At 46.0% G+C, this 23734-nt stretch overlaps 1 protein-coding gene across 3 annotated transcripts in view; it reads left to right on the forward strand.

Moving 5' to 3' along the window:
* LOC141272062 (uncharacterized) overlaps nt 1-23734 on the forward strand; it is a 101591-nt gene that overhangs the window by 66383 nt on the left and 11474 nt on the right. For all 3 annotated transcript variants that reach the window (XM_073682370.1, XM_073682368.1, XM_073682369.1), the window contains one exon: nt 1538-1628. In XM_073682370.1, coding sequence (XP_073538471.1) covers nt 1538-1628 — 91 coding nt within the window. The remainder of the gene's footprint in view (nt 1-1537; nt 1629-23734) is intronic.

Genomic DNA, 23734 nt, shown 5'->3' on the forward strand with positions numbered 1-23734 from the left:
TCCCCTGCCCAGCTGCAAGGCTGACCCTCTGTAACTCTCCCCTGCCCAGCTGCAGGGCTGACCCTCTGTAACTCTCCCCTGCCCAGCTGCAGGGCTGACCCTCTGTAGCTCTCCCCTGCCCAGCTGCAGGGCTGACCCTCTGTAACTCTCCCCTGCCAAGCTGCAGGGCTGACCCTCTGTAACTCTCCCCTGCCAAGCTGCAGGGCTGACCCTCTGTAACTCTCCCCTGCCAAGCTGCAGGGCTGACCCTCTGTAACTCTCCCCTGCCCAGCTGCAGGGCTGACCCTCTGTAACTCTCCCCTGCCCAGCTGCAGGGCTGACCCTCTGTAACTCTCTCCTGCCCAGCTGCAGGGCTGACCCTCTGTAACTCTCCCCTGCCCAGCTGCAGGGCTGACACTCTGTAACTCTCCCCTGCTCAGCTGCAGGGCTGACCCTCTGTAACTCTCCCCTGCCCAGCTGCAGGGCTGACTCTCTGTAACTCTCCTCTGCCCAGCTGCACGGCTGACACTCTGTAACTCTCCCCTGCCCAACTGCAGGGCTGACCCTCTGTAATTCTCCCCTGCCCAGCTGCAGGGCTGATCCTCTGTAACTCTCCCCCTGCCCAGCTGCAGGGCTGACCCTCTGTAACTCTCCCCTGCCCGGCTGCAGGACTGACCCTCTGTAACTCTCCCCTGCCCAGCTGCAGGGCTGACTCTCTGTAACTCTCCTCTGCCCAGCTGCACGGCTGACACTCTGTAACTCTCCCCTGCCCAACTGCAGGGCTGACCCTCTGTAATACCTCCCTGCCCAGCTGCAGGCTGACCCTCTGTAACTCTCCCCTGCCCACCTGCAGGACTGACCCTCTGTAATTCTCCCCTGCCCAGCTGCACGGCTGACACTCTGTAACTCTCCCCTGCCCAACTGCAGGGCTGACCCTCTGTAATTCTCCCCTGCCCAGCTGCAGGGCTGATCCTCTGTAACTCTCCCCCTGCCCAGCTGCAGGGCTGACCCTCTGTAACTCTCCCCTGCCCGGCTGCAGGACTGACCCTCTGTAACTCTCCCCTGCCCAGCTGCAGGGCTGACTCTCTGTAACTCTCCTCTGCCCAGCTGCACGGCTGACACTCTGTAACTCTCCCCTGCCCAACTGCAGGGCTGACCCTCTGTAATACCTCCCTGCCCAGCTGCAGGCTGACCCTCTGTAACTCTCCCCTGCCCACCTGCAGGACTGACCCTCTGTAATTCTCCCCTGCCCAGCTGCAGGGCTGACCCTCTGTAATTCTCCCCTGCCCAGCTGCAGGGCTGACCCTCTGTAACTCTCCCCTGTCCAGCTGCAGGGCTGACCCTCTGAAACTCTCTCCTGCCCAGCTGCAGGGCTGACCCTCTGTAACTCTCAGCTGTTTAGCTGCAACTCATAACTTTCACACAAAAGGAATTACAGTAAACCATAGCATTAACCATATAATCACAGTACTTTTCATTAGTGTCATGTAATAACAGTATAAGCTACATTCCACGCGACTTCTCCTTCTGTCTGTGACTTTCACAATCTTTGTTTCAGGGTGAAGATCTGCCCCATATTAATACTACAGAGACATATGTGAGGGATGATGAGCGGTGTAAAGAGGAGATTCCTACAGATTACCACACAGGTGAGTAGTATTGTTTGAAAAACACATTTTGACGCTATCTTTGCCTCTAAATATACATTTGAAGATAATGTTGGGTGTGACGCTAGTCACTACTCACAGACTTAGCATGAGGCTGAATAGTCAAGAGTGGAATGTGAGATGGAAGGAGCAGCATGAATACTGGTTGGTAATCTGACTCATTTCTTGCCTCTATATTCACACCTTGTACATTCTATTATCAGTCTATATTGTCTATCAGTCTAACTATCTGAAGGTTTTCATCTCTTTTGTAGACAAGTTGATCAGATACTTATCTGTATATTCCTGCACTGCATTCATTTACTAGGCACAAAGTGTGAGGCTCTTTGTAAGCAGGCATTCTTTATTATAAGACTTTCTATACCCTGCATTGCACTTTATTTAGTCCTGCAATAAAACATATACGTCCATACTCTTTTTGTGTTCCTTATAACTATAACAATAATAATACAAAAAACTTCTCCACTTTATGCAATTTATTGCTATTGAGTATGAATTGAGGTGAATATGCATTTGCACTTTATTTGTATCTACTGATTTTTGGTGTGATTGCTGCTCTGCCTCCTTTTTTAACCCCTTTAAAGCCTATGACATATTAATACGCGTCAGTGCCCTGGACTTTAAGAGCCTAACCCGTATTAATACGTCATTGCGATCGCGTGCACACAGGCTGTGCGGGCGCGATCGCCGCTGGGTGTCAGCTGATTGTCACAGCTGACACCCGGTGCTATGTGCTGGGAGCGGTCCCGCACCGCTCCCGGCACATTAACCCCTGCAATGCTGCGATCGAAGTCGATCGCAGCATTGCGGTGGCTAAGGGGAGGTGATCGCAATACTCCCCTCCTCTTCCGGCCTCCAGCGCTGTCTGCCGCGGCTTCCCGGATGCTGCCATGACGACCCGATGTCGTCATAACAACATCTGGGTCACCTGACAGCAGGAAGATATTTTGGTCATGCGCAGTACATGACCAAACTATCTTCTCCGTGTGCAGCGCTGACAGCCTGCATAGCACAGGTATGGTGCTCCATTCCTGTGCTATGCAGGCGATCAGAATAAAAAAAAGTGAAAGTCCCATAGTGGGACAAAGTATAAAAGTAAAAAAAAACTGTCAGAAAGTGAAAAAAAAAAAAAAAATAATAATAATAATCCACCAAAAATAAAAATATAATGTACCCATCAATAAATATTATTATGAAAAAAAACAAACAATAAAAGTACACATATTTGGTATCGCCGCGTCCGGAATGACCTGACCTATAAAATTGTCCCACTAGTTAACCCCTTCAGTGAACACGGTAAAAAAATAAAATAAAAAACAAAGCAAAAAGCAATGCTTTATCATCATACCGCCAAACAAAAAATGGAATAACACGCGATCAAAAAGACGAATATAAATAAAAATGGTACCGATGAAAACGTCATCTTATACCGCAAGAAACAAGCCACCATACAGCTCCATCAGCCGAAAAATAAAAGTTATAGCTCTCAGAATAAAGCGATGCAAAAAAATAATTTTTTCTATAAAATTGCTTTTATTATGTAAAAGCGCCAAAACATAGAAAAACGATATAAATGTGGCACCGCTGTAAACATACTGACCCAAAGAATAACGCTACCTTATCAATTTTACCACACGCGGAGCAGAATAAAAAAAAAAAAACAATTCCTGAATTGGTGGTTTTTATTTATTCTGCCTCCCAAAAATCGGAATAGAAAGTGATCAAAAAATGTCACGTGCCTAAAAATGGCACCAATTAAAACGTCAACTCATCCCGCAAAAAACAAGCCGTTACATGACTGTCAGCCAAAATATGGAAAAATTATAGCTCTCAAAATATGGCGATGCAAAAACTAGATTTTACAAAAAAATGCGTCTTTTAGTGTGTGACAGCTGTCAATGATAAAAACCCGATATGATTCTGGTATCTGTAGTCGCACCGACCTGAAGAATAAAGTCGTCTAATCACTTATACCACACGAGGAACGGCGTAAAAAATAAACTCTCGGGTTAGGGTTGTGCTAGGGTTAGGGTTGTGCTAGGGTTGTGGTTGGGGTTAGGGTTGTGGTTGGGGTTAGGGTTGAGGTTAGGGCTAGGGTTGGGGCTAGGGTTGGGGTTGGGGTTAGGGTTGGGATTTTTTTCAAAAGTAAAAAAAAAGAAAAAAGATGACGATATGGCGACTAGTGTTGAGCGCAAGTGCTTGCTACTTGAGTTTGCATCGGGTGCTCGGGTATGCATTGAGTATCGTGGGTGCTCGAGTCTCCGCCACAATTACTTTGCGGCCCAAAAAAACCTCGCGGGGATTGCCTGCCATGCACAAGCGATCTCCGCATGTTTTTTTGGGGTGTCTAATAACCGTGAAACATGCGGGCGGGGACTCGAGCATGTCACTCGAGCACCCTTGATACATGATGCATACCTGAGTACCCGATGCAAAGTCAAGTAGCGAGCACTTGCGCTCATGACTAATGACAACTTATTCAATATGATGACCTAATGTTATCAAATTGTATCGTACCTCTGGGTTCAAAATGTTCACTATACCCCTTGATAAAATCCTTGAGGGGTGTAGTTTCCAAAATGGGGTCACTTGTGGGGGGTTTCCACTATTTAGGCACCTCAGGGGCTCTCCAAACGCGACATGGCGTCCGCTCTCGATTCCAGCCAATTTTGCGTTCAAAAAGTCACACAGTGCTCCTTCCCTTCTGAACTCTGCCGTGCACCCAAACACTGTATTTTCCCCACATATGGGGTATTGGCGCACTCAGGTGAAATTGCACAAAAGTTTTTGGGGTCCATTTTCTCCTCTTACCCTTGTGAAAATAAAAAAATTGGGGCTAAAACATAATTTTTGTGGAAAAAGTTTGATTTTTTTATTTTCACGGCTCCATGTTATAAACTTCTGTAAAGGACTTGGGGGTTCAGGGTGCTCACCACACATCTAGATAAGTTCCCTGAGGGGTCTAGTTTCCAAAATGGTGTCACTTGTGGGGGGTTTCCACTGTTTAGGCACATCAGGGGCACATCCGCTAATTATTCAAGCAAATTTTACATTGAAAAAGTCAAATGGTGCTCCTTCCCTTCCGAACCCTGCCGTATGCCCAAGCAGTTGTTTTCCCCCACATATGGGGTATCTGCTTACTCAGGAGAAATTGCACAACAAATTGCATGGTGCAATTTCTCCTGTTACCCTTATGAAAATGCAAAATTGGGGGCTGAAAAACATTTTTGTGGGAAAAATGTGAAAATTTTATTTTTACGGCTCAATGTTATAAACTTCTGTGAAGCACCTGGGGGTTCAAGGTGCTCAGCACACATCTAGATAAGTTCCCTGAGGGGTCTAGTTTCCAAAATGGTGTCACTTGTGGGGGGTTTCCACTGTTTACGCACATCAGGGGCTCCCCAAATGCAACATGGCGTCCGCTAATTATTCAAGCAAATTTTACAATCAAAAAGTCAAATGGCGCTCCTTCCCTTCCGAACCCTGCCATGTGCCCAAACAGTGTTTTTTCCCTACATATGGGGTATCTGCATGCCCAGGGGAAATTGCACAACAAATTTTGGGGTTCATTTTTTCCTGTTACCCCTGCGAAAATAAAAAAAATTGGGTCTAAAGTAACATTTTTGTGGAAAAAGTTAAATGTTAATTTTTTTCTTCCACATTCCAAAAATTCCTGTGAAGCACCTGAAGGGTTAATAAAGTTCTTGAATGTGGTTTTGAGCAGCTTGAGGGGTGCAGTTTTTAGAATGGTGTCACTTTTGGGTATTTTCTGTCATAAAGGCCCCTCAAAGTGACTTCAAATATGATGTGGTCCCTAAAAAAATGGCTTTGTAAATTTTGTTGGAAAACTGAGAAATCGCTGGTCAACTTTTAACCCTTATAGCTCCCTAATAAAAAAAAAAATTTGGTTCCAAAATTATGCTGATGTAAAGTAGACATGTGGGAAATGTTATTTATTAATTATTTTGTGTGACATATCGCTCTGATTTAAGGGCATAAAAATTCAAATTTTTAAAATTGCAAAATTGATATCGAACAAATTTTACCACAATCATGAAGTATACATGTCACGAAAAAACAATCTCAGAATCAGGGGATCTGTTGAAGCGTTTCAGAGTAATTACCTCATAAAGTGACAGTGGTCAGAATTGTAAAAATTGGCCTGGTCATTAACGTGCAAACCACCTTGGGTTGTAAAGGGGTTAATAATAATAATAATAGTTTTATTTTTATAGCGCCAACATATTCCGCAGCACTTTACAAATTTTAGGGGGGACATATACAGACAATACAGAATAAGCATATCTCATATCGAAAGGAGTGAGGGCCCTGCTCGCAAGCTTACAGTCTATGAGGAAATGGGGGAGACACAAAAGGTAAAAAGTACATATATTGTATAATGCAGCCTTGATATACTAAATAGGATAAATAATAATACATGGACTGAGCGCCAGCCAGTATGTGTACAGTCCTGACAGAGGCTATTAAGTGCATGGTTGGTATGAACCTGAAGTTGAAGAAGATTTTAATATGGGGGAAAACTGGGACGGACAGAGTGTGTTTAGGCGATACGCCAGTCTAAAGAAATGTGTTTTTAGGGTTCGCTTGAAACTGTGGGTATTGGGAATTAATCGAACTGTCCTGGGTAGTGCATTCCAAAGAATTGGCGTAGCACGCGAAAAATCTTGGAGACAGGAGTGAGAAGTTCGGATTATGGAGGATTTTAGTTTTAAGTCATTTGCAGAACGGAGGGCACGTGTAGGGTGGTAGACTGAGACAAGAGAGGAGATGTAGGGGGGTACTGAAGCATGGAGCGCTTTGTGAGTAAGCGTGATAAGTTTAAATTGAACTCTATATTGGATGGGCAACCAATGCAATGACTGGCACAGGGAAGAGGCATCGGTGTAGCGGTTGGCGAGGAATATGATCCTGGCTGCTGCTTTAAGGACGGATTGGAGAGGGGAGAGTTTAGTAAGAGGGAGACCGATTAGTAGAGCATTGCAATAGTCAAGACGAGAATGAATAAGAGCTACAGTAAGAGTTTTTGCCGAGTCAAAGGTGAGAAAAGTCCTGATTCTTGAGATGTTTTTGAGGTGTAGATGACATGAACGAGCGAGTGATTTGATGTGAGGAATGAAAGAAAGATCTGAATCAAAAATGACCCCAAGACAGCGGGCTTGTTGCTGGGGAGTAATGGTTGAGCCACAAACAGAAATGGCAATATCGGGCACAGGTAGGTTAGTGGAGGGAGGAAAGACGAGTAGTTCAGTTTTTGACAGATTCAGTTTTAGGTAGAGGGAGGACATAATCTTAGACACAGCAAAAAGACAATCACTGGTCTTTTGTAGTAATGCAGGGGTGATGTCCGGAGCAGAGGTGTATAATTGGGTGTCATCAGCTTAGAGATGGTACTGAAAACCGAATCTGCTGATTGTTTGTCCAATGGGAGCGGTGTTGTCACAGGTGTGTTGCCACGAAGATCGTCACGAGTACACAGCCTGACTTCTCGCAGCTGACTTGTTGGTGCTTTGTGTTTCTCGGCAGTGAGGGAGTTAATTCTCTCTCTCTCTCTGGGCTAGATGAGGTCCAGCCTCGCCCAGCTGCAATCAATACTTCTGTAGTGAGACTCCTTCATATACCTGCTGGTCTGTTTGGGAGGTGTCGGTGAAAGCATTTCATTCAGACTGACAGAGCGGATCGTGGTGTTTGGAGTTGCTGAGATAAGTGTATTTGGAAGTGTTTTTTCCCTTTCCTCGCTTTATCATTTATCTCCTTTCCCGTTGGTTTTCCCTCTGTTGTAGTTGAGAAGTTGTTTGTATGCAAGGTGGTTTTGGTTTTTCCCTTGTACTGTCTCGTTCGTCTAAATACTGTGTTTGGGCATATTATTTCTTGTTCCCTTTGGTTGTGATCGGGGTCCTTCTCAGGACTAGATTACTGAGGTGCAGGGATCTTCAGGAGGTAGGGGTTACGCTGGCGGCCTGGACCTCTGTACCTTTAACAGTACCTCCAGGTTGAGGGATTAGTCAGGGCCCCAGCTTAGGGTCAGCTTAGGCCCCCTACCTCCAGTATACAGAGACAGCGTGACATTTTCACCGACCCACTTAGTTTTTCTCCAGCTACTATGGATCCAGTAGCCGGTCTAGCTCGGCAATTGCAGAGTTTGTCCATGGAGCTGGCGGACGTTAGGTCCAAGGTTTGGCATCCTCAGGAGCAAGCCGGACCAGAACCTAAAGTAGCTCTCCCTGATAGGTTCACTGGGGGGCGGGACAAGTTTTTTGTTTTCCGGGAGGCATGTAAATTGTACTTTCGGCTGCGGCCTCGGTCATCGGGGAGTGAAGAACAAAGGGTGGGAATTGTCATCTCGCTCCTACAAGGGGACCCACAATCTTGGGCGTTCTCTCTTCCCCCGGGTTCCCCGGCTCTCCAGTCAGTGGATAGGTTTTTCGCTGCCCTGGGACTCGTATATGATGACCCAGATCGGATCTCCCTTGCTGAGTCTAAGTTACGTAGGATCCAGCAGGGAGATCGTCCGGCGGAGGAATTCTGTTCGGAGTTCCGTAGGTGGGCCACGGACACCCAGTGGAATGACCCGGCTCTTAGGAGCCAGTTTTGTCATGGTTTATCCGACAAATTACAGGATGTGTTGGCACAGTATGACTCTCCCGTGTCTCTGGAAGCCGCTATGGCCCTCGCTATTCGCGTGGACAGACGGCTTCGGGAGAGGTGCGGGATAACTCTACCCCCTGTGATGACTCCACCTCCTACAAGGTCCCCTCATATGGTGGTTCCCCTGGTCAGTCCAGAGGAGCCTATGCAATTAGGAGGGACATCATTTCGGGGGAGGGGACCGGTGGTGCGCCATAAGGCAGGAAGGTGTTTCTTCTGCGGGAGAAAGGGACATTTTATTGGGGGGTGTCCATCCCGTCCCTTGCAGAGTGAAGAGTCGTCGGAAAACTGTTGATCCCAGGTTGTGTGGTGGACGGCAATCTGGGAGTAGGTATTTCGTCCCTAGGTTCGTCTCAGTTTCTCGTACCGGCGGAGGTGGTGGTGGGTACGAGAACTGAGAGGATATCTGTTCTTCTGGATAGTGGGGCCGGGGCTAATCTGGTTGATGCTCGGTTTGCCCGGGTTCAAGGTATGCGGTTGAGTGAGTTGGCTAAACCCATCCCCATATTCTCGATCGATGCCAGGCCTCTCGGGCAGGGAAGTTTTTTGCAAGTTGTGCATGACGTAAAACTTCAAGTGGGGGCAATACATAAAGAATTGTTGTCTTGCTACGTGTTGGAGGGTCTTCCCACTCCTATTGTGTTGGGCCTTCCTTGGTTAGCTAAGCATAACCCGGTTATTAATTGGCAAACCAGGGAGATAAGCCAATGGAGTAAATTCTGTAATAAAAACTGCATGAACACGGTCATTGGTGCGGTTACTCCTTGGGTCTTACCTCCATTTCTGGCGGACTTTGAGGATGTATTCTCGGAGAAAGGGTGTCAGGAACTACCTCCTCATCGCGTGTATGACTGTTCTGTAAAACTGCTCCCTGAGGCCAAGTTACCTAAAGCTAGGTTGTATAACCTTTTTGGTCCTGAGAGGCAGGCCATGAAGGATTATATCTCAGAAAGTCTGGCTAAGGGGCATATTAGACCTTCATCTTCACCGGTGGCTGCGGGGTTCTTCTTTGTTAAGAAGAAAGATGGAGGCCTGCGCCCTTGCCTGGATTTCCGTGAACTTAATCGGATTACGGTCCGAGATCCGTATCCGCTCCCACTTATTCCCGATCTCTTTAATCAGATCGTGGGCGCCAAATGGTTCTCTAAGTTGGATCTCAGGGGGGCGTACAATCTGATTAGGATGAAGGAGGGGGATGAGTGGAAGACGGCGTTTAACACTCCGGAGGGGCATTATGAGAACCTTGTCATGCCATTCGGTCTGACTAATGCCCCGGCGGTGTTCCAACACTTTGTTAATGACATTTTTCGCCGCTTGGTGGGACAGTTTGTTGTCATATATCTGGATGATATCCTAATTTACTCGCCGGATCTGGTGTCTCATCAGGAGCACGTTAGGCAGGTGTTACAGATCTTGCGGGATAATAAACTGTATGCCAAGTGGGAAAAGTGTGTGTTCGCCGTACAGGAACTCCAGTTTTTAGGCTTCCTGGTTTCAGCGTCCGGTTTTCGTATGGACCCTGGGAAAGTGCGTGCAGTTCTTGAGTGGGATCGGCCAGAGAATCTTAAGGCACTACAACGTTTCCTGGGGTTTGCTAATTATTACCGGAAGTTCATTCGTAATTTCTCGTCCATGGTTAAGCCTCTCACTGACATGACTAAAAAGGGGACGGATTTTTCTAGGTGGTCTGACAAGGCTTGTCAAGCATTCTCCTCTTTGAAAAAATGTTTTGCCTCGGCGCCCATACTCATTCAACCTGATGCGTCTCAGCCATTCATTGTAGAGGTAGACGCTTCCGAGGTAGGGGTGGGAGCAGTATTGTCACAGGGTTCGTCCCCTGGTAAGTGGCATCCGTGCGCCTTTTTCTCTAAAAAATTGTCGTCCGCTGAGAGGAATTACGATGTCGGCAATAGGGAACTCTTGGCCATTAAGTTAGCTTTTGAGGAGTGGCGCCATTTTCTGGAGGGGGCAGTTCATCCGGTCACTGTCATCACCGATCACAAGAACCTGCTATATCTGGAGTCCGTGAAACGTCTGAATCCCAGACAAGCTAGGTGGTCATTGTTTTTTACCAGGTTTAATTTTGTCGTTACATATCGTCCTGGGTCAAAAAATGTAAAGGCGGATGCCTTATCTCGTAGTTTCCCGGGGGCCGGGAATACGGACGACCCGATTCCTATCCTTCAGGAGGGGGTGGTGGTTTCGGCAGTATGCTCTGAGCTGGAGGAGGAGGTATTGGAGGCTCAGGGGGACGCCCCTGTTGGACCTCCAGGGAGATTGTTTGTTCCAGATCAGTTGCGACAAAAGGTGATCGAGGCACACCATAACTCAGTTTTTGCAGGACACCCGGGGAGTAAAGCAACTGTGGATCTCCTCTCGCGTCGGTTTTGGTGGCCTAATTTACATAAGGAGGTGGTAACTTTTGTCGCGTCCTGTGGGGTTTGTGCGCGCTCTAAGACCTCACATACCCGTCCGTCTGGGGCCCTCTTACCTTTGAAGATCCCGGAGCGTCCTTGGACTCATCTGTCTATGGACTTTATTACGGACCTCCCTCCGTCTTCGGGTAAAACGGTCATACTCGTTGTAGTGGACAGGTTCAGCAAGATGGCACATTTTATCGCTCTTCCGGCTCTCCCTAATGCTAAAACTCTTGCGCAGGTGTTCATTGGGGAGATTGTGAGGCTTCACGGGGTACCCTCCGAGGTGGTGTCTGATCGGGGGTCTCAGTTTGTGTCTAAGTTCTGGAAGGCATTTTGTGCACGGCGGGGGATGCAGTTGTCATTCTCATCGGCTTTTCATCCTCAGACCAATGGTCAGACGGAACGTATGAACCAGAGCTTGGAGACATATCTCCGGTGTTTTGTGTCAGAGAACCAGGAGGACTGGGCTTCTTTCTTACCTCTGGCAGAGTTTGCTCTTAATAATAGGCGGAGCGAGTCCACTGGTAAGTCCCCGTTTTTTGGGGCATATGGTTTTCACCCCCAGTTTTGTACTTTCAGTGGGGGGGGCTCTTCGGGGGTTCCTGAGGAGGAACGATTTTCCTCATCACTCGCTTCAGTATGGAGAGGGGTGCTGAAGAATCTGAATACTATGGGGAACCGATACAAACGTATGGCTGATAGGAGGAGAGTGTCTGGTCCGGACCTAAGTGTGAACGATCGGGTATGGTTGTCTACCAGGAATATAAAACTTAAGGTTCCCTCCTGGAAACTGGGTCCCAGGTTCATCGGGCCGTACAGAATCAGTTCTATTATTAATCCGGTGGCATTCCGTCTTGACCTCCCCCCTACGTTTAAAATTCACAACGTGTTTCACAGATCATTGCTTAAGAGGTATGTGGCGCCGGTGGTACCGTCACTTTTACCTCCCCCTCCAGTGGTTGTCAATGGTAACTTGGAGTTCCAGGTATCGAGGGTCATTGATTCACGCTTTAATCGCCGGTCCCTTCAGTACCTGGTTCATTGGAAGGGGTATGGTCCTGAGGAGAGGATGTGGGTTCCTGCGTCGGATATTAACGCAGACCGATTAGTTCGGGCCTTCCACACGACTCACCCGGATAAACCTGGCCCTGAGGGTCCGGAGGCCCCTCGTAGAAGGGGGGGTACTGTCACGGGTGTGTTGCCACGAAGATCGTCACGAGTACACAGCCTGACTTCTCGCAGCTGACTTGTTGGTGCTTTGTGTTTCTCGGCAGTGAGGGAGTTAATTCTCTCTCTCTCTCTGGGCTAGATGAGGTCCAGCCTCGCCCAGCTGCAATCAATACTTCTGTAGTGAGACTCCTTCATATACCTGCTGGTCTGTTTGGGAGGTGTCGGTGAAAGCATTTCATTCAGACTGACAGAGCGGATCGTGGTGTTTGGAGTTGCTGAGATAAGTGTATTTGGAAGTGTTTTTTCCCTTTCCTCGCTTTATCATTTATCTCCTTTCCCGTTGGTTTTCCCTCTGTTGTAGTTGAGAAGTTGTTTGTATGCAAGGTGGTTTTGGTTTTTCCCTTGTACTGTCTCGTTCGTCTAAATACTGTGTTTGGGCATATTATTTCTTGTTCCCTTTGGTTGTGATCGGGGTCCTTCTCAGGACTAGATTACTGAGGTGCAGGGATCTTCAGGAGGTAGGGGTTACGCTGGCGGCCTGGACCTCTGTACCTTTAACAGTACCTCCAGGTTGAGGGATTAGTCAGGGCCCCAGCTTAGGGTCAGCTTAGGCCCCCTACCTCCAGTATACAGAGACAGCGTGACAGGTGTATAAGGAGAAAAGAAGGGGGCCTAGGACTGATCCTTGAGGAACCCCGACAGTAAGGGGAAGGAGAGAGGAGGAGGAGCCGGCAAAAGACACAGAGAAGGAGCGGTCAGAGAGATAGGAGGAGAACCAGGAGAGAAAAGTGTCCTTGAGGCCAATAGTGCGGAGCATAGTGAGGAGTTGCTGGTGATCCACAGTGTCGAATGCTGCGGAGAGATCAGCAGGGAGTAGTGACCATTAGATTTAGCTTTTAGTAAATCATTAGAGACTTTAGTGAGGGCAGTTTCAGTAGAATGTAAAGAGCGGAAACCAGATTGTAAAGGGTCAAGAAGAGAGTTGTCTGAGAGATAGCGGATGAGGCGGGAGTGGACCAGGCGTTCCAGGAGTTTAGAGATAAAGGGAAGATTGGAAACAGGTCTGTAGTTGGCCGTGCAGTTCTGGTCAAGGGATGGTTTTTTAAGTAATGGTTGTATGCTGACGTGTTTAAAAGAAGAGGGAAAGATACCAGATGAGAGGGAAAGGTTGAAAATTTTTGTTAGGTGAGTGGTGACAGCTGGAGCAAGGGACTGAAGGAGATGTGAGGGAATAGGGTCACTGGTGCAGGTGGTAGGGCGAGAAGATGCAAGGAGCCTGATCACTTCATCTTCCGTGACTGGTTCGAAGTCAGAAAGTGAGCAGGATACAATGTGGCGGGGGAGAGCATGCATAACATTTAGGGATTGGGAGAAAATTTCCTGTCGGATATGGTCAATTTTTTTCTTTGAAATAATTGGCCAGATCGTCAACGCTGAGGTCGGTGGTCGGGGCCTGTGTTGTTTGATTGAGGAGAGAATGAAACGTGTCAAAGACTTGTTTAGGATTATTGGAAAGTGAGATGATGAGGTTGTTAAAGTAGGTTTGTTTGGAGAGGTGAAGGGCAGAGTTATGTTTTCAGCATAAATTTATAATGGAGGAAATCTTCGGCCAGATTTGATTTTCTCCACAGCCGTTCAGCGCACCTGGAGTACCTCTGGAGAAGACGTGTTTGAGGCGTGTGCCAGGGTTGTCGCCGTCTATGCTGAATTTTTCTTTGTGTAGGAGGTGCGGCTTCATCCAGGGCGCATAGCATTATTTTGTTATAATGCTTCAATGCAGAGTCGGGACATGAGAGGGAGGAGATTGGGGCCAATGATGATTGCAACCTTTTTATAAATTTCTGGGTGTTAATGGCGCGTAAATTTCTATAAGTGTGGACGGTGGGAGTGTCTTGAGTAGAGTCGCAGTTCTTGACAGAGAATGAAAGAAGATTATGGTCAGAGAGTGGAAGGGGAGAGTTAGTAAAGTCATGTACTGAGCAAAGCCGGGAGATCAGGTCCAATGTGTTCCCCTCCTCATGTGTAAGAGAATTAGAAAGCTGTGAAAGGCTGAAGGAGGAGGTTAGTGATAAAAGATGCTTGGCAGATGGGGAGAGAGGATCGCCAATTGGGATGTTAAAATCTCCCATGATTATCGTGGGGATGTCGCAGATTAGAAAATTTGGAAGCCAGGCAGCAAAGTGATCCAGGAATTGACGGGGGGACCTGGAGGGCGATAGACAACCGCCACTCGCAGGGCGAAGGGCCGGTAAAGTCTGACTGTGTGGGCCTCAAAAGACTGGAAGATAAGGGAGGGTACAGGGGGGAAAACCTGAAAAGTACATTTTGTTGAAAGAAGCAGACCAACACCTCCCCCTGATCTGTTGTCAGGTTGCGGGGTATGAGAGAAATGTAGGCCACCATAGGAGAGAGCTGCCGTGGTGGTGGTGTCCGACTGCTGGATCCAGGTTTCAGTGAGAGCCAGAAGGTTGAGGAAATTAGAGAGGAAAAAGTCATGGATGTAAGAGAGTTTATTACAAGCTGAGCGTGCATTCCAAAGGGCACAGTTGAATGAGACAGAAGATATGCAGGGAATATTAATGAGATTAGCATGGTTTCTGAATGTAACAGGGAAAGAGTTAGTGTTATTATTACTGGAGGGTCCTGTGTTGGGAGAAATATCACCTGCGACTAATAGAAGGAAGATACAGAGAGTGAGCAGATGGTTGAGTGATTTGTGAGAGCGTTTCCTGTGTTGTATGGTGGGAATGAATGGATCTGCGTGGTATAACGTTGTGAAGAGAGCATGACAACTGTACATAGGAGAAGAGAGGAGAGAGGGGTTAATATGGGTGAAGTGTGCAGAATTTGTGGGAGAACGGTGAATGTGGATGATTGTAGCAGCCAGAATATAAATTGCACAGATACAAATGGTGAATACTGTTTGCCAAAAAGATGACATGGAAGCAAGTTTGTTTAATTGTCTTGCATGTCTTACCTGTCTCCTGCCCTGTCCAACTGCCATCTTCTAACTGCCGTGGCACTTTGATAAATTATGGCACTGCGATAAAGTATGCATAAATGTTTTTATTTTTTGTCTTGTTTCTGTATTTTAATATGTTTGGTCTCTTTTGGTGTCTCCAATAAAATCATGCTGTTGTTTCAAGTATATATATGTTTCTGATTTCATCAAGTTTAAGCTGTTTTTGCTAGGTTTAGAATAGTCAAGAGGTCCGGAGTCAGTACCAAGAAGGCTTGTAATAGAAAAAGGGAAAAGACAAAAGCGTAGTCAGTTAACAGTCCGAGATCAGAGTATCAGGAATGTAGTTGATCAAGGCAAAGGGTAAATAAAACGAATGGTGAAAAAGGTACAGTTGAAACCAGAAGTTGATATACACTATATAAAAAGACACATATGTATGTTTTTCTCAATATCTGATATGAAATCAGAATAAACCTTTCCTATTTTAGGTCAATTGGGATTACCATCATTTTTAATATTTGCCAAATGCCAGAATAATGAGAGAGAGAATGTTTTATGGCATTTTTATTACTTACTGCAAAGTCAAAAGTTTACATACATTTCATTAGTATTTGGTACCATTGCCCTTAAACTGAATGACTTGGGTCAAACGTTTTGGATATCCTTCCACAAGCTTCTCACAATAGTTGGTCGGAATTTGGGCCCACTCCTCCTGACAAAACTGGTGTAACTGATGCAGGTTTGTAGGCCGCCTTGGTCGCACCTGCCTTTTCAGCTTTGCCCATAAATTTTCAATAGGATTGAGATCAGGGCTTTGTGATAGACCTCAAAAACATTGACTTTGTTATCCTTAAGCCACTTTGTTACCATTTTGGCAGTATGCTTCGGGTCATTGTCTATTTGGAAGACCCATTTCCGCCCAAGCTTTAACTTCCTGGCTGATGTCTTGAGATGTTGCTTCAGTATTGCCAAATAATCTTGTTTTCTCATGATGCCATCTATTTTGTGAAGTGCACCAGTCCCTCCTGCAGCAAAACATCCCCACAACATGATGCTGCCACCCCTATGTTTCACAGTTAGGATGGTTTTCCTAGGCTTCCAAGCTTCTCCCTTTTTCCTCCAAATGTAGCAATGGTCATTATGCCCAAAAGTTCAATTTTAGTTTCATCAGACCACAGGACATGTCTCCAAAAATTAAGGTCTTTGTTCCTGTGTGCATTTGCAAACATTAATCAGGCTTCGTTATGTTTCTTTTGGAGTAATGGCTTCTTCCTGGCAGAGGCCTTTCAGCCAATGTTGATACAGTACGCGTTTCACTGTGGATATTGAAACAATCAGCTTCCTCCATCATCTTCTCAAGGTCTTTTACTTTTGTCCTTGGGTTGATATGCACATGGCGGACCAAAGCACGTTCACCTCATGGACACAGAACCCGTCTCCTTCCTGAGCGATATGATGGCTGGACATTCCCATCTTGTTTGTACTTGCGTATAATAGTTTGTACAGATGAACGAGGCACCATCATGTATCTTGAAATTGTACCCAAGGATGAGCAAGACTTGTGCAAGTGTATAATTCTCTTCCTGATATCTTGGCTGATTTCTTTAGACTTTCCCATGATGCTACACAAGGAAGCAGTATGTTTCAGGTTTGCATTAAGATACATCCACAGGTGTGTCTCTAATTAACTCAGATGTTGCCAAAAAACTATCAGAAGCTTCCAAACACATGACATCATCATATGGGCAGTCCAGAATTGTTTAAAGGCATAGTGACCTCAGTGCATGTAAACTTTTGACTTTGCAGTAAGTAATAAAAATGCCTTAAAACATTCTCTCTCTCTATATCTCTATCTCTATCTCTAGCAAATATTAAAAATTATGGTAATCCTAATTGACCTAAAACGGGAAAGGTTTATTCTGATTTCATGTCAGATATTGAGAAAAACATGCATATGTGTCTTTTTATATACTGAATGTAAACTTCTGGTTTCAACTGTAAATCCAAGTTTGGCAACGAAGCTCAGAATACAACCCAGAGCACAGAGCAAGCACACACCACTTGAGCAAAGCTACAATTGGCAAAGGTTTGACAATAGTTACAATGGCAAATAGCCCGATAATCACCCAGATCAGATGAGACCTGGAGGATATCCCACAGATTCAGTCAGATAGGACGGCTGAGCTGTCAATCACAATATTCACACCTCTGCCTCAGATTGGGCGGTAGAGCTGTCGCTCACAATCCTGATGGCTCAGCCAGCCCTCAATCCCATAGGGCGGCAGAGATGTCATTCACAGTGTCCCTAGGACACCATCAGTGGTGGAATTGTGTTATTGGGAACCTCTGATACAGAAGTGATGAGCGAGCATGCTTGCCACTGCTCGATACTAAATCGGGCATTGGCGTGCTTGGGTACGCTCATTACTAGATCGAGTATTGCGAGTGCTCAAGCGCTATGGTCGAGTCTCCGCCCTGCATGTTTTGCGGATTTTTGACAGCCAGTAAACATGTGGGGATTGCCTGTCATAAATTGTTATACCTTAGCCATTTTGGCTACTGGCATTACTGTAATTGGCTGGCCGCATCTCGTCATCATGTCTTATAGAAGACCAGGTGACGCGATGCTCTGCACACTGTCTTGTGGAAGCAGTTCAGGGAGAGTTGATCATCTAGGAAGGAGAGCTTAGATTAGAGCAGGCATATAGGCAGTGTTTATTAATTGCTATTATTGCAGTACTTGTATACCGCTACTTCACAATTAAAACAATAGTCCTTTTCAAGGCTTCATACTGTGCTTTCCCTAGTAAAACCGCTGTTACCTGCATTCAGTGTAGGGATAGTTTTGGATTAGAAGCATATGGGCAGGGTTTATTGCCTTACAGTCCTTCTATAGGTATACTGCTGCACTCCTTTTCAGGGCTGTATATTTTCTTTTCCCTATTAATACTGGAAAGTTTGCAGGCATATACTATATATCTAATTTAAAATGCGCAAGGCGTGAGGTAAGGGACGGAGAAGTGGATGTGCTGGTGATGGTGCACCAGAGGCCAAGGCCGTGGGCAAGATGAAACTGTGCCTGCTGTGGGAGCACAACAAACATGCTCATCCATGAGACCTAGCTTTCTGTCCCATTTTGTAGGGGAACGTGGGACTCCACTCTTGTAGCCAGAACAGAGCGAACAGGGGGTCGGTTGGATAGCAGATAATGCTTCCAGTATGTTTCCCAGCACCATTTTTCTTACACATGTTCCAGTCTCACAAGCCAAGAGTTTGGACCACATACTCCTCACCCTGATCCTCCCTCCTCTAACCATGGCGAGTCCCAGGAGACAAGTCATCCCACACTCGGACATTCTGAGGAGCTCTTTACGTTTCCATTTATTGATTATGGCCTCCAGCCCTGCACGTGTCGTTGCACATTCGCAAGCACCGTCAGAAACCACGTTCAATTCTTTGTCCCAGGGCAGCTTTCCAGGCCTTGGAACACAAACGCAAATTACCAGCCACCCACCCAAAGGCCCAAACACTAAACGGACACGCTTCCAGACTGCTTTCCCTGGAAATGTTGCCGTTTAGGCTTGTGGACAATGATGTTTTCCGCAACCTCATGGAGATCGCCGTCTCTCGATACTTGGTCAGCAGCCGCCACAATTTTTCCCTTTGTACCGTCACCCCCTTAAACCAGCATGTGTCCCCTCACATCACTCGTGCCCTGACCAATTAATTTACTGCGAAGGTCCACTTAATGACCAACACATGGACAAGAGCTTGTGACCAGGGACACTATATTTCCCCCATGGCACACTGGTTGAACCTTGTGGAGGCTGGGACCAAGTCAGACCCTGGGACGGCACATGTGCTATCGACGTTGAGAATTGCGGGCCCTAGTTCCATCAGGGTTTCCTACACCAGTTCCTGCACCACCTCCTCCTCATCATCCTACATTTACAAATTGTCATCTCGGAGCACATTGTCCATATCAGTTACAAGCTGGAAGTACTGCAGCACTGCCTCAGTGAAGCAACAACAGGCTCTGCTGAAACAAATTTGTTTAGGTGACAAACAGCGCACCACCACGCAATTGTGGAAAGTTATAACAGACCAGACTGATCTGTGGCTCTCGCCGTTGAACCTAAACCAGGCATGGACGTTTGTGAAAACAGCTGTAACCTGGTGGTGGCTCTGAAGCTTGGCAAGCTTGCACACATACCATGCCTGACCCACATGCTCAACTTAGTGGTTCGGTGGTTTCTGAAAACCTACCCAGATTAACCTGAGTTACTTGTGAAGGTACGCCGTATGTGGGCCCATTTCCGCATGTCAGGTACAGCTGTCACCTGTCTGGCAGTGCTGCTGCAGCGCTTGCAAGAGCCACCTCACGGACTGCTGTGTGACGTGACCAGATGCTGGAACTCCATATTACACATATTGGCAAGGCTTTGTGAGCAGCAGAGGGCAGTAGTTGAATAACAGCTACAACATGCCCATCGGTATTCTAGTAGTCAGCGTCCGCACATAACAACCAAGAGGGCATGGATGCCTGACATCTGTGAGGTTCTACAAAACATTTGGGAATCAACCAAGATGGTGCGCTGCAATTGACACCATAAATCAATGTAACCATCCCGCTTCAGTGTCTACTCAAACACTTGCTGCTCACAATTAAAGAGGAAGCTTTGCATGTGGACTAGGTGGAGATGGAGGAAGAAAGTACATACAGTGGCTTCCGAAACTATTCACCCCCTTTGCGTTTTTCATGTTTTGCTGCTTTAGAACCAGAATTTCATTTTTTTTTTTTTTGAGGGTTTGCATCTGTTCATGTAAAGTACTTGCCTACAACTGTGAACATCTGGTTTTCTTTTTTTGTGAAGCAAACAACAAATAAAATAACTGAAAATTTCAGTGTGCATAACTATTCACCTCTTGAAGTCAGTGCTTTGTAGAGCCTCCTTTTGCGGCATTTACAGCTGCAAGATGCTTTGGCTGTATGAGCTTACTAAGATTTTTGCCCATTCCTAAAAGCAAAACTGCTTCAGCTCCTAAAAGTTACATGGTTTCCTCTGGTCAACAGCAATCTTCATGTCACAGGTTTACCGCCACAGAGAGGAGTTAGAAGACCTCAGTGTCTAAGTTCATGTACTCCTGCATTGAATAGAAGTATTTCTCCCTCTTATTAAATGGTGCTGGTTTCTTTCAGCAGTGCAGGAGTTAAACTTGGATTCTCTATAGCTTCCTTTTTGGCAGTTCTCAGCTGTGCAGTATCAGCCACTCCCTCTCCCATATAGTCCCTGCTCTGGCAATATGATTTGCCATTGTTAAGTCTTGTACTGCCTGGTGAAGAGTGGAGGTGTCTGTGTTTGGTAGAGTCGTTTTAGGAGAGTAGTTCTGTGACTGGTGCTTCATGTTTCGGCTGTGTGCATAGATAAGGGCTGATTCAGGAGAACAGAAAGGTACGTGACCCCAGAATCTTCGCCATCTGAAGTAACGTGGGGAACAGGGATAGATAGGGCACCCCTAGTGTTAGGGAGAGGGTAGGAGCCCCTGGTCACTGATTGTCAGACAACAGCATTGTTACACTTCAAGTCTGACCACAGATTCTCAATTGGATTAAGGTCTGGGGTTTGACAAGGCCACTCCAAAACATTTACATGTTTTCCCTTAAACCATTTGAGTGTTGCTTTAGCAGTATGCTTTGCGTCATTGTCTTGTTGGAAGATGAACCTCCATCCCAGTTTCAAATCACTGACAAACTGAAACTGGTTTTGCTCAAGAATATTCCTGTATTTTGCACCATCCATCTTCACCTCGACTCTGACCATTTTCACTGGGTCTGCTGCCGAAAATATCCCCACTGCATGATGCTTCCATCACCATGTTTCACTGTGGGGATGGTGTTCTTGAGGTGATGAGCTGTGTTGGTTTTGCGCCAGACATAGCGTTTACATTGGTGGCCAAAAATTTTAATTTTGGTCTCATCTGACCACAGCACCATCCTCCATACATTTGGGAAGTCTCCCACATGTCTTTTGGCAAACTCAAAACTAGCCTTACAATTTTTGTGTGTAAGTAAAGTTTTTTTTCTGCCCATTCTTCCATAAAGGCCACCTCTAAGGAGTGTACGACTTATTGTGGTCGTATGGACAGTGACTCCAGTTTATGCCTGGGAACTCTGCAGCTCCTTCAGGGGAGACAGAGGCAGGGGAACACTATCAAAGGTATGAGACAGTTTCATTAGACCCTCCCAGCGCCCGGGCCCTGATGCATGAGGTAAAAAGGACTACCTTGCCGACCGTACTAGCGTCTTCCGTGATTCCTCTGTGCCATACAATCATTGGGTTTCCAAGCTGGACACGTGGCATGAACTGTCCCTCTACGCCTTGGAGGTGCTGGCCTGATCTACTGCTAGCGTTTTGTCAGAGCGGGTTTTTAGTGCCACCAGGGGCATAATAACTGATAGGTGCATCCATCTGTCAACTGAAAATGCTGAAGAGCTGACTCATCAAAATAAACAAGGTCTGAATTGGCCCAGACTTCTCAACCTCACTGGATGATAGCATAAACAGATAACAGATAACATAAAGCCAATTCAAGTGTTCCTTTTTTTCTGGTTTATTGCCATTGCACCCCTCCCCACCCAAAAAACTGTATACGGCTCATGGTTTCTTCTTTTTCTTGTCCTCTTCTGCCACCATATCAATAGGGTCATTAGGCAGCCCTCGTTCTAAATTTTTAGAGGGTCATCATGCTGCCCTCGCTATTCATTTTTCCAGGGTGTGTATGACAGGGCTGTGGAGTCGGAGTCGTGGCGTCTGAGTCGGAGCCCATTTTGGTGGAGTCGGTATAAAATGGACCAACTCCTACTCCTAAAATATATAATAAATTGGGTACAGTAGTTCAGTTTGTGGGGAATATTTTTTCATAAGAATTTGGGAAAGTTATGAAATGTCCTATAAATGTCTGTCCTATTCATGATCTAAGGGTCTAGAATTTTAGCTGAGATGTATCTGTTCTACAGTAAATTTATCACTTAAACATGAGCCATGTATGAGGGAGTCGGTGTCATGGAAATTGAGCAGTCTGAGTCGGAGGTTTGGCTTACAGACTCCACAGCCCTGGACTGTATGATGCCATCCTTCATAATTTTTACCGGATGTGTTTGAGGCCTACTTCTACAGTTATATGTTAACCCCCCAGGAGTACATTTTTTTTCAGCCCTTGCGTGCATAGGTTTTACCAGTCTAGAAGTCCTACTCCTTAAAAATGGGGAAAAAATGTTTTCTGAGGCCCTTGTCTACTTGTCCTCAAGGGTGTATTGCAATCCCTCCTTCTTATCTTTGGCAGCCCTTGCACTTAATGCATAGGCTTACTGAATCTAGGAGTCCCACTATCAATTTTAACACAATCGGATTCCCTCTTTCTTCTAATTTTTGGCAGTTCTTGCATTGTTCTCATAGGCTTTTTGAGTTTGAATCCCTCCCTCATTAATTAAACAGGATGAGTCTGACCATGTCACACACGCCACATGCCCAGATAAGGTAGTAAAATGTTAAAACTACACCCACCGGAAAATGTAATTTTATTTCACCCTCTATTATCTACTCAAGTCATAGGCGATGGCGAAATATGGTGACTAGAAGGTACGGCTAATAAGAGGTGGAGGAAGTTGGGTGTTTTTTTCTCTTTTTAATTTTGACTTATCTACAAGTCATTATACAGGAAAAATGTTTCCTTACATTTTTTCCTGTAAAATCCATTTTTTCTTCAGTTTTGTATGTTCTGTTGTCAGTCCGTAAAAGTGGAGTAATATTCTGACAACATTGTTCCCAGCAGCGACCTGGGAGTCAGAGATGCATCCAGGTGTCTATCCCATGCTGTTCCCATTCCATTTGATTGCTGTTTCCATCCATTTCAGTGATTTTACACCCCCCACCCCCAGCCCTCCTGTTAGGGTCGCCTGGAAAAATGCTAGAGTTTCCGATTGACTTCTAACCAGTATACAGTATATTGGGCTCCACATAGTCCTCCATACAGAATAATGGGCCACACATAGTCCTCCATACAGAATAATGGGTCCCACATAAGGGTGGCGGTTCTGATGTCGTGGGCCAAATATAACCACCCTTCGGGTCAGATTTGGCCCACGGGCTGGATTTTGACACGTATGATCTACAGTTACTGCTGGTCATCTTCCTACTCTTGCTTTTCCATCTCACCATCTGGCATCTATCCCTAATTGTGTGGTGATGAAACAGGCGTGCACTCCCAGTCCTCCTCTGGTGTGCCAACTGTGGTCAAGTTGCTGTTGGTGCAGTCACTGATGTTACACGTTGTGGACTCCACTGCCTTCTGAGAAACGATGGCTGTGCTCAACCTTGCAAGAAGCTACCATTATTTCACACACAAAGGGGTGCTCGTTCTGTGCACACACATGCAGGATTAGGTGGGCTACTCGCTCTATTGTGGCATTGAGTTTGAAAATGCACTGCACCATAGACACGTAGAACAGCAACTATAATCTGGGGCAGTACAAGCTTTTCCTGACTTACTGAGTAAATTTATTGCATGGCAGCGATGCATCACTGCAACCAGGACATATGCGAAGCCTCTGTGGTTGTGAGAGAAATGTGTTTTTTCCTAAAAAACAGCGGTTTGTGCTGTGCTAGTTCATGAGAAATCAAAACCTACCTCGTGATTAGTGCTGAGGAAATGCCCTCAAAGGAAACAAAAGAACATGGAACATGTGGATAAACTGTTATGACTGTTTTTTAATATGAAGGAAAATTCAATGTACGAAACCATTGTTGAAAAGTTTGGTCTCCCCCAATCCTCTCTCAGACCTTGTGTTGTGTACAAATGGAGTAATTTCA

The sequence above is a fragment of the Phyllobates terribilis genome, unplaced genomic scaffold (assembly GCF_046119375.1).
Source record: "Phyllobates terribilis strain yellow unplaced genomic scaffold, ASM4611937v1 Scaffold_5__5_contigs__length_657084704, whole genome shotgun sequence".
Classification (NCBI taxonomy): domain Eukaryota; kingdom Metazoa; phylum Chordata; class Amphibia; order Anura; family Dendrobatidae; genus Phyllobates; species Phyllobates terribilis.